The following is a 12000-nucleotide window of genomic DNA, read 5'->3' on the forward strand; positions in this document are numbered from 1 at the left end:
AATCTGTGTGCGCGGGACTTTGTTGCAGCTCTACTATCGGAGCCATCTCTGGGGCAAAGAAGAACTAATACCCCCTTTTCTCCTCTGATACCCCAAGCAGCAGAGGTGTATGCCTCAAGCAGAGTGAATACCTTTCAGATACAAAAAAGGGAAAGGTGTCTGATTTTGAGGTCTGTATTGTGACTCTCTTTTATAGCCCTTGCTCGATAGAGGAATCAAGTTGAGCAACCCATTCAATAGCATTAATCTCATATTTGCTGCGGTACAGGCAATAAAGGGGAAAATAAAGTGTTGGTTAAAAAATGTAGTTTTAAGTAGAGAAGCAACCGGGAGTTTGGGAGAACAGACGTATTGTCCATCTTTGCAGGAAGCAACATCACTTGTTTCCATCTGCCTTTCCCTCCACCTCACCCACTTTAGTCAATTCTTCAGGGTACCCCCATCTAAGGGATGATACAGACATGGGCATCAGCTTTTTAAAGATGTTTTAACCAATAAGGCCCTGAGGCCAGGATCCCTGCTCCAGGTAAACTAGCTCATCATGTGCCTTACAAACAATACATTTCACCTCATTCACACGCACTCTACTGGAACACACAAACATTTTCACCACATTCACACATCTAATGCATCTAACTTTATATACATGCTCACTACAAAAACAGCTAACACGTTTCGTTCGAAAGAATTGAACTTCCTCTATGTAAATAAGACAGATTCCTTCTTCAATACATGGTTTCATGAGAAGTTGCTTTAGAATGATTGCCACATGTTTATCATACAAATCGATCATCATCCATGTTGTATAGGGGTCACAATCACCCCAATAGCGACAGCTAAATCAGCGCCCATCATTGGTAATACATATTGTCCTACATACGCGCCAAACACATTTGCAATGTTTTATCGTTCACCATGTATTAAAGAATGAATTTGCCTTATTTACACAGAAAAGCCCTGAGGCTGTTTAGTTCTTTTGAACAAACTTTGTTGGCTGTTATCTTGGCTGTTTTGATGGGAAACATCACATTTCAATAAAGGATGCTATAAACATACAAAGGACTGTTGACTTTCCATTTTGTGGGTGCACCATTCCGTGTTTTGATTTTTATGTTTTTTTTGCCTAGCAGCAGTATCACGCTCCGGCTGGTACTGTGAATGAAATGCACCAATCTCTAACCAAAAGGAACTGTGTGAAAGGTCTGGTTCCAAGTGTCCACCGTCCTTGCTTGGGTTTCTACATTCTCACTACAAAACACAATCCTACCCCCACACTGCACGTTCAATTGACGCTCATCAATCCACACTGCAGTCATATATGTTCTGAAAATAGCCAACACCATTGTCCAACAGAACCTAGAGGCACCGCATACCCCAAACCTGCTTTATATCCTCTGCCGCACACTGCCTGGATGTCCTAATCTCTGATGGCTGTAACATCCAAAATATAAACGAACACTCAAAACAGGAGAGGGACTTGCAGATGTACACGTCATAATATACCACGTATTTGTAAAGTGCATGTTCACTCTGAAGGGAATCTTGGCGATGAAATAAAAGATGTGTATTGGTACTTAACTCAGTGGAAATCCTTTTATTAACCTCAGAAGGATTAAAGACTGAGTTGACCTCCTGATATTCAAACCTGCAACCATGATGTCAAACACAGATCCTTGTAGTGGATGCATTTCCACTGAAAACACCAGATCCTAACATGGAGGTCTTGCATTCTTAGCAACACTACTACATATAAACCTTTTATGGTCCTTTCCTGCCACTTCCCTCTTTTATGCTTCTAAACAGCCTCCTCACATCTGATCGACAGACCTGTACCAAACATTTCATAGAAGAAACATCAGACCTCATCACCTCTGCCTGCAAACAACACACCAGCCCCACATTCCTCAGCGACTTTTGCCTCCCTGGCAACATAAAATGGATAAATGGCTCAACACCCGCTCCGTCCACAGACATGCCGTCGAACTCTGGAACCTCCTCAACACAACAGCACCGGACGTCGCCTTCCTCACGGAAACCTGGATGAACGCCTCCTCAGCCCCAGACATCGCCATAGCCACCCCGGAGGGCTACAAGATCACCCGGAAGGACCGCGTCAACCAGTCCGGAGGAGGCATCGCCATCGTCCACAAAAACACCATCCCAATTACGACCAACTCTGATGACACCCTCACCGCCGCCGAGCACCTTCACTTCCAGATACACACCGACCCCAAGACCACCCTCAGAGGCACTCTCATCTACAGTCCCCCTGGACCACGCACACAATTCAGCGAAGCCATCGCAGACTTCGTCAGCCAGCACGCCCATACCTCCTCAGACTACATCCTCCTAGGGGACCTCAACTTCCACCTGGAGAACAACAATGACAGCAACACCACCACCCTGCTGGACAACCTCGACAACCTCGGACTCAAGCAACTGGTGGACACCCCACCCACTACGCCGGCCACACGCTAGACCCCATCTTCTCCTCCAGCAAGCACATCTCCTTCAGCCACTTCACCGGACTCCACTGGACAGATCACAGCTGCGTCCACTTCAACTTCAGGAGAACAACGAGCAACAGGCTCCCCGCAGAAGCTGGACAAAGATCACCACCGACCAACTCACCTCCTCCCTCAGCCAGCACCCTCCCAACAACACGAGGGACCCCAACGAAGCAGCCCTCAACCTCACTCAGTGGCTCACCAACTGCGCCGATGAACTCGCACCATTGAAGAACCCTCCCAGCAGACCCGGCAGCAAGAAAACCTCGTGGTTCACCAATGACCTCAAAAACTCCAAGAAGACCTGGCACACTCAAGAAAGCCTGGCGCCACGACCAAACAGAAAACATGACAGCCCGCAAGCACGCCATCCGCAAACACCACCAGCTGATCCGCACCACCAAAAGGACAACATTCAAAGAACGTCTGGACAACAACACCCACAACAGCAAGGAACTCTTCTGCATCGTTAAAGAGCTCTCCAACCCCAGCGCCTGCAACAACGACATCACACCCTCGCAAGACCTCTGCGACTCACTCGCCTCGTTATTTCACCGCAAGATCGCCGACATCCACAACAGCTTCAGCGCACAGACCACGCACCCAACCACTGAACCAGCGCCCCCCACCACCACCCTCTGCAACTGGACCCCGGTCAGCACCGAAGACACCACCCGCACGATGAACACCATCCACTCCGGCTCCCCCACGACCCCTGTCCACACCACATCTTCAACAAAGCCGACTCCATCATCGCACCCCAACTCCGGTACATCATTAACAGCTCCTCCGCATCCGCCACCTTTCCGGAGAGCTGGAAACATGCCGAGCTCAGCGCCCTCCTGAAGAAACCCACCGCGGACCCCACGGACCTCAAGAACCTCCGCCCCATCTCGCTCCTCCCTTTTCCTGCCAAAGTCATCGAGAAGACCGTCAACAAACAACTCTCCGCCTTCCTCGAGACAAACGGATCCCTCGACCCCTCGCAGTCCGGCTTCCGTGCAAACCACAGCACCGAGACCACCCTCATCGCAGCCACCGACGACATCAGGTCCCTGCTCGACAACGGGGAAACAGCTGCCCTCATCCTCCTGGACCTCTCAGCAGCCTTCGATACCGTATGCCACCGCACCCTAACACAGCACCTCAGCAACACCGGAATCCAAGGAACGGCCCTGGAGTGGATCATCTCGTTCCTCACCGGAAGAACCCAGAGAGTCCGCCTCCCCCCGTTCTGATCCGCGGCCACCGAAGTCATCTGCGGCGTTCCGCAAGGTTCCTCGCTCAGCCCCACCCTCTTCAACGTCTACATGAGCCCCCTCGCAGCCATCGCACGCCAACACAACCTAAACATCATCTCCCTTGCTGACGACACCCAGCTGATCCTCTCCCTCACCAACGACCCCGACACCACCAGAGCCAGCCTCCAGGAAGGAATGAAAGACGTCGCGGAATGGATGAAGCTCAGCCATCTGAAACTGAACTCTGACAAGACAGAAGTCCTCATCCTGGGACCATCCCCTGCCCTGGGTACCGCCCCCAAGCCAACGGACCATGCAAGCAACCTGGGCTTCATCCTGGACTCCTTCCTCTCGATGACCAAGCAGGCCAACGCCGTCTCGTCATCCTGTTTCAACACCCTGCACATGCTCCGAACGATCTTCCGGTGGATCCCCACCGAAACCAGGAAGACGGTCACCCAGGCCCTCGTCACCAGCTGACTGGACTACGGGAACACCCTCTACGCTGGCACCACAGCCAAACTCCAGAAAAGACTCCAACGGATACAGAACGCTTCTGCACGACTCATCCTGGACATCCCCCGTTACAGCCACATCTCTGCCCATCTGAGAGACCTGCACTGGCTCCCCGTCAGCAAGAGGATCACGTTCAGACTCCTCACTCACGCACACAAGGCTCTCCACGACATGGGCCCCAAATACCTCAACAGCCGCTTGACATTCTTCACAGCTTCGTTCTGCCAGCCTCGCCCTCGCCACCGTCCCACGGATTCGCAGAACAACCGCCGGAGGAAGATCCTTCTCCTACCTGGCGGCCTAGACATGGAACTCCCTCCCCATCCACCTACGGCGGACCCAGGACCATCTCTCCTTCAGGAAACAACTCAAGACCTGGTTGTTCGAGCAGTAGCACCTCTCCCTCCCCCCAGCGCCTTGAGACCCTAGCGGGTGAGTAGCGCGCTATACAAATTCTCTGATTGATTGATTGATAAAGGAAGCATACTACACACTTCCTAACACACTGGAAGTAAAAGAATTCCTCAACAATCAAGCCCACTGCAAAGATAACACACTGGACCTTATCATGACAATGTTGTCTGATATTCACTACTAGACATCTGTTGCCTTGGACTGGATTGACCACTTTGCTATTGTATATATCGCACCTCAGCTTTAAGGACCTCCGAAAAAAAGGAAAAATACCCTTTAGATCATCAAAGACGTCAATCTAGAAAAATCCAAGTAAGGCAAAACAAGTTGCTGAACACTTACAGCCTGCAACAGTTATTGGTACTGTTCTTGACATTAACAAGACCTCATTGAGAACTCACGTTGAACGCTATGCTCCAGCGGAAACCCATTCCAGCAAGCCAAAGCTGTCAGCACCCTGCTACACTAAAGAACTTAATGAAAATAAACACACTATACGAAGATCGAAGAAGAAATGACTAAGCTTAAAACTCCAGATTACCTCACCCTACTCAAAAAACTCTGCTCTAATTTCCAATCCCTCATTATCACACTAAAACCTCTTGCTACAAGACCACCATGAGTGAGGCAACCAACAAAAACAAATCTATCTTCAAGGCTTTCTCCCCAAACTCACAGTCCCTGCTTAAGTGGTCAGATGGAATGCCATCAACCTCTTCTTCATGAAATCAACATATTCAGATCAACATCATTACCACCTCAAGGACCTCTCACCAGTATCCCACCACCAAGTGGACCTCCTTCAATCTAGTCTTGCAGATGAATCTCACAAAAACCCTGCACTCTCCCAAGGCGAACTCCCATGAAGATGACACCCTTCCTTCTTCCATTATCAAATCTCTCAAAGAAGCGGCCTTCACGCCCAATATACACATTGCCAATGCCTCACTAAGCCAAGGCACATTCCCAGATGCCCTTAAGACCGGTCTGATCCTTCCACTCCTAAAGAAACCCTTGTTTTGCCCACTTTTCCTCACCAATCCCCCCAGCCCCCACCCCCTATTAAAATCATTGATGCTGTGGCCCAATTGAAGTGAGCGTTGTGAGCTCTCGGGCTTTGGTGCAGCTGTTGGGCCCTCCGTTCACTTCCTGGGGTTCAGAATGTGTGGCTGCCACCATTGGCTGAGTTGGCTGTCCCCCTCTGGGGCTGTGGGTTGGGGCTGAAGATCCGGTGATACAGCAAGAATGGAAATGGTGTGGACTGCACCTGACATAGCCAAGCCTGGAATTTAATATAAAAGCCCCAAGGGCCCAGCATTGCAGGTGGGTGGAATCATCAGGAGAATGGCACACATTGTTCGGGAATTCCAGCGCCTGGTGCTCTATGTAGTGGGCTTGAGAAACACCGCAGTTCAAAGACCTTCAAGTGTCTTCGCAACAACCTGCGGAGGATACAGTGGACCTTTGAGACTATAAGCATGCTTCACAATGACCTCAGTGAGAACAAATCGGGCATCCCTTTGATTATGAATGTGTTGGAGACAATATGACATGGGCTGACTGGGAGAGAAACATTTTCAGAGTAGAATCAAGAGAAGGTGGACATGGCAATAGGCACTAGGAGTTAGAGATTTGGACTGTGGTAGCCTCATAAACCATGTCTACATGAGAACAGGCCCCAAGTTAGAGGTGCTGGAATATCTCTGGTAAAGTATGGTGTTTCATATCTTAGGAATCCTTACCAAGATAGAGAGTAGTGACCTAAAGGTTGATGTTTACTCTTAAGAGCCCATGGTGATAGGGCTCCACCCCTGATATGAAAGTTCCATATGATATCAAATAGACACTCAAGGCCTGGAGAAGTAGCTGGACGCATTGTGATGGTGGTCTTGGGATCTACTGATCTCATGGAAGCTCACTGGGTGAAGCGAGTAAGTTCACAGAACATCTACATGCCGGGATTCATATCTTCCTATATTCATGAATGTGATTCCTTTCAGTCAGTGAAGGAAAATAGGCCATGGTTTCCAATAAGAGAGACTTCAGCAAATAAGCTTTTCACACTTAGCAGATGAGGTTTTACGTGGAATACCGGGAGAAGGGTTATTGATTCACCCAGGCAGAATCTGCCAGAACCTTCAATGAAGACTTCGGGTAGAGAACAGGAAAGAGTAGATGGAGTATGTGTCTGTTGTAGAGGACAGGCTCTAGCAGGGGCAGGTTGGCCTGGATCCATTTTCCTTGCCGTGTCTGTGGGTGAGTAGATACCCTGGAGGATTTTTCTGTTAATTTTGTTTATATCTGCATTGCTCCCTTTCTGCTTTCTCCCTTGCCCTTGTAGGCCTCAGCCACCCAGCAATAGTTTTAGTTAAATAACGATTTATGATCATTTGTGATGGTGTATATTTTCCTTATGTCTTTGATTTTCTGCCTGCCCAAGGGGTATGTTGGAAGAGTATATTTTCTTTTAAAAAATAGTTGATCCATAAAATGTGGCTTCTTTATGACCTCAGGACTATAGAGTCTTTGAGTCAGCGGCTTTACATGATTCAAAGCTAGCCCAAGTGGTTTGAGGGGGTAGGCACACTGGAGTCTGATCTAAAGGCACAGAGTATGGGTCCACAGGACTACAAGGGTGCATAGGCGACCACGAGAGCCCGCCGTGTGGCCATTGGACAAGCCAACCACATGCTGGACCTCTACACACGCAAAAAAAGAACAACAGTTGATACAGCGAATGTGCTCACCAGGCAGAGTCACCACAAGGCTCATCTCTACTTGTAAAGCTTCTTTCCTAAGGCAAGACCTTTTGGCATGCTGTACACATCTCGGACCCATTGGTCTGGCTGGGGTCTTCCCTTCAGGCAAGACATCAGCAGTTGCAGACCAGGGCCTTCAGCCGGCTACTTTTTTCAGCCTAGCTCCCAGCTAACAGGAAATAGACCATACTCAGCTTCTCTTTTTAGAACCACACTAGCAACAGGATCCAAGCAGGTCTGTTGTTGAAGGTCTTCACTAAGCTGGAGAGCAGCGTCAGCTTATTTTGGCAAGTCCTGGCAGTTGTTCAGCAATCCACTGCCAGTCAGGTTTCAGCCTTAAAGTTCAAGGGTTCATTCAACCATGTTTCCTCCTCGGGTGGCATCCTGGAAATGTCACCCTAATTGTCTAGCCAGAGTCTACTATGATGGCAGGCAGCTGTGTACACCGTACTTGAGCCTGCTCTGGTGGGACCAGTACTGACAGATTCTGGAGACAAAGAAATAGGACGATGTGGATAATGGGTAATTCATGTTCTGTGAGTAGAATCTATACTCCCTTTTCAAATGTCATTCTAACAAATGACTATCCCCTGTTTGTGCGCTTTTCAATGTTCATTGTCGTTATTGCAAAACCAATGCATTTAATTTGGCAAGCACTTGCTATCATGCAAAAATCAAACCTGGACATCCCCCATCTGCCCAAGCCCTTACTTTCAAATGCATCACCTCAGGAAGCATCTAGCGTGCCCCAACTTGTGATTTTGCCACAAGCCATAATGGTTCAAGGGGGACCAACTTCAGGGTGCACCAAATGGTGTCCCGGATAGATAATGGATCTGTAATTTAAAGGGCTGCTCAGGGTCGGGCGTCCCACAAACTGGTTTTGTAAAATACTGAGGGTAATGTAAGCTTTAAAGAGAATTCTAGCTGGAGTTTTGCAACTGCTCAGATGGTCTGGGGTTTTCTTACTGACAGTGAGGTGCATTTGCCATGCGTAGAAGTTCAGGCTCTGTACCTTATCTGGTAGGTGTTGTTTTTGTTCTGCAGAGCCGGTGCATGGAGGCAGTACTATTGATTATGACGGCGTGCACCTGCTGTATCGAAGGGTTATCCCCATGCTGTGTCTGTAGGGAAATAAATTGATACATAAGGGTCTAAATGCATTGTGTGTTCCTGGCTGTTCTACAATACAATCCTGCGGATGATTTATCTTATAGTCCAAATGGGGTTTAGGCGTGTTTAATTATTCTGCTTATTGTTTAATGTTTTGTGAACAATCGGATTCCCATAAACTGTGTAACTGACTTCTGCGTTAAAAATGCTGATGGCTTTACATGTGACGTTACTGCTTCACTCTTTCTTTCTAGTTTCATTGAATCAGTGTCTCATTACTGGGTGCCATTCTGCAGGTTTTGATCTTCTACAAAATTCTCACGTGTTCTGTTATTTTTGTGTCACTGCTATGTCTGGCTTACTAAGCTTATGAGTTCCTGTTTTCAGCAGGTATTTGCAAATCAGCAAACTTCAAAGAACAGCAAGAATCTTCCCGAAAAGAGATGACATCCACTTGCACTGAATGTGGTAGAAACTTTGTTCTGCCTGCAGATCATTTTGACTGTTGCAATAGTGATTGGGAACAGAAGAAAGATGTATGCAGTGAATGCAAAAAAAGAAACAGCTGGACGCTGCATTTGGATAGTAATTCAATGACCCACAAAAGACGAAGCTTAGATACCAGCAGTGGGAATGACGTTAATGATTCGTCATCGCCGATCCCACACCAGCCTTTAAAGCAAGAGAATAAACCATACAGCTGTATTGATTGTGGCAAGCATTTCAAGCATGCATCTGCTTTCCTAATACACCAGCGAACACATACCAGAGAGAAACCTTATGGGTGTAACTATTGTGGAAAGGCCTTCAGTCAGTCTTCTAGCCTGATAACACATCGGCGAACACATACCGGAGAGAGGCCAAACATTTGTCATGAATGTGGCAGGAGCTTCAGTGACTCGTCAAACCTAATCCGGCATCAACGAGTACACACTGGCGAGAAACCACATAAATGTAATGAATGTGGAAAGTGTTTTAGTCGCTTATCACACCTAACTGTTCACAAGCGAACACACACAGGTGAGAAACCGTACACCTGTAGTGACTGTGGGAAGAGTTTTAGTCAGTCAGCCAGTCTGAGAACCCATCGGCGAACCCACTGTTTTGAAAAAAGTTGACCTCAATTATATGGGAAATAATCATTAAATCAGCGCGCCACTTTGTACATTACCACATACAAATATCATACTTTGAGTACTATAAAACAGTTAACAGTCTTACCTTTAATGATTCCTGTAGGACTTTCTTTATTACGCTATTGTCGGCCTCTTGAATGCAGATGAATCTATTGAGTGTGTATTCTCTGTGAGTGGAAGCTTGTTGGCATTATGCAATTGTTTCTTAGTAAAGGGTTGTCACATGCCCTCAGTAGATGACCTGGCTGCATACGTAGGGCAATGGTTGCAGTTTGGCTGCTGTTTGACTATTAATCATCGCTTTTCACTATGATGCTTGTCTGATACTGTTGCGCTCCCCCCCTTATATTATGTAGGCGGGACACACGGATACCTAAAAATGACTAAACATTGAAGATGGCAAGATGTGTAATGACGTTGGCCATTCTACTGCATGGAATCCCAACATTGCAAATGAAGGGCTCAGAGGTTTAGCATTTGGTCCCCATGGCTACTGGATGATCCTTAACTGCACTTCTGAAGCGTTGCTGCTTTACAAGCTTATGTACAAGAAAGTAACTGGTTGTCGGCTTTGGAGCAGGTGATTTTTCTCCCTTCTTTTTGGGCACTTGGGCGAGTTAGCTAAGAGTTTAACCACAATAGTTTTTAGTTTTAGGGTGGGGTGTTTCTAATAAGAAGTGCATTTCCCCAAGGGAAACCCCACATTCAATTGAAGAAATAGGGGGTACATAGGGGAAATACCAGACTGGGGAAAAATCATGATGGACTCAACAAAATGGGCTAATGTTCCTAAAAATAGGGAAAGGGGCTCAAAAGGTAGAGAATGCCCGGACTAGGATCATGGATGGGGACAGTCAACAGGACTGTTTCATGATGCTCTCACAACTCTTCTAGAGGATGTCATGCTTCATCATATTCATCATAGGTCAGTGCTCCTCCTCACTGCAATGCCCTACGGATCCCTGAAGAATCACTTTGCCGGAGACCTTTTAAAGAGGCTGCCATATGATGAGTGGAAGTGAGGAGATCCGTGATGTGGAGTAGTGAGGTATGATTAGAGGTTAAAACTGGTAAGTGGGATCCTGCACTATACTTTAATGAGGAGATCACCCTTCCAGGGATAAAAAGCTATGACAAGTGAGTGCTACCTTGGGTTTTGAAAGGAACCCTGGAAGTCAGTATAATGAGACTAGACAGAGGAAGTATCCTATTGTCATGGGAGGGGGAACCTAACTCAGGCTACTCCCTCAAAGGTGTGTCAACATGTTTCGTGCCTGGTGTGGTTGTAAGGATCCGTGGCGCTTCGTCAGGACAACAAACATATAGTGAACAAACTACCCCACACTGAGTTGGTGCCCCTAGGTGCTACCTACTGTGTGTGTTGCTCAGGGTCTGACTTAAATGCAAGAGGATTTACGGCCACATTGGGTGGCACGGAGGTGCTGCGCTGAAGCGTGCCAAGAGTTAAGGTGTGCGGACCGCGTGTCTGCACCTAACCTGCCCGTCTCTGCATCCCCCGGGAAAGTACTCCCGATGAAGAAGCCTTTGAGGGAGTAACCGGAGTTTGAAAAAGAAAAGATCTACAAACCATTAAATGGTAATATGCCTGTAAATTATTGATCATTAAAACTTTGCCAAGAAGCACAAGACTGTTCTAAGAGAGAAGCAGCAAAAGTAGAGGGCAGCTGAAACATATCGGATACTGCACCAATATCATTAGGTCCATTTAACCAATATGTATAATAACATCACACATTTAGTAGTGTTGTTTGGGGTGTGGCTGGTGGTGCTAGTGCCCAATCTGAAATTGTGTGACCCCCACCCTTGTGCTCCACCACCAGATGACAGCTGCTGTCAGCAAAAACAGACACTGGCCTGTAAGCCTGGAAACAGCGATGTTGTTCCTATTTATATTTCATGTTGTACTTACTCTTGAATTCCTACAAATATTTGATTTTATTCAGGAAATTGTGTTTATGAACTGATTGTTTCATGCTACATATTACTCGGGTATAGTGTGTACTGTAAAAAGAGCTGGCTCTATGTAGCTGTGTGAGTTCATGTTGTGGATGGGTGTTTATAACTGTCCACAATTATTAGCTGTGCAGTTAAGGCATAAGGCAGAACACATTTTTCACAGTGGTTCATAAAGGGGTTCAAAATACATGTTCATCGAGTCCTTGGCCTCTTTGCAGAGCACACAAAGTAATGGTCCAGTGTGGCAGTTGTCAACGTGATTCTGTGCAAAAGGGTGTTAAGGAGGTGAGCAACAGCCAAATAATATTGCCAGGACATAGGATAAAGAAAAGGCAGT

General features: G+C 47.2%; 1 protein-coding gene across 2 annotated transcripts in view; it reads left to right on the forward strand.

The window, feature by feature from the left end:
• The window catches only part of LOC144770892 (zinc finger protein 786-like), a 37315-nt gene extending 25586 nt beyond the window's left edge, over window positions 1-11729 (forward strand). Inside the window, exon 6 of one of the 2 annotated variants that reach the window (XM_078655681.1) lies at window positions 8938-11729. In XM_078655681.1, the coding sequence (XP_078511807.1) occupies window positions 8938-9668 (731 nt within the window). In that variant the 3' untranslated portion in view covers window positions 9669-11729. The remainder of the gene's footprint in view (window positions 1-8937) is intronic. The other variant, XM_078655682.1, reaches the window with a different exon arrangement.
• Window positions 11730-12000: the final 271 nt, after the last annotated feature.

This window comes from Lissotriton helveticus, chromosome 7 (genome assembly GCF_964261635.1).
Source record: "Lissotriton helveticus chromosome 7, aLisHel1.1, whole genome shotgun sequence".
Lineage (NCBI taxonomy): Eukaryota > Metazoa > Chordata > Amphibia > Caudata > Salamandridae > Lissotriton > Lissotriton helveticus.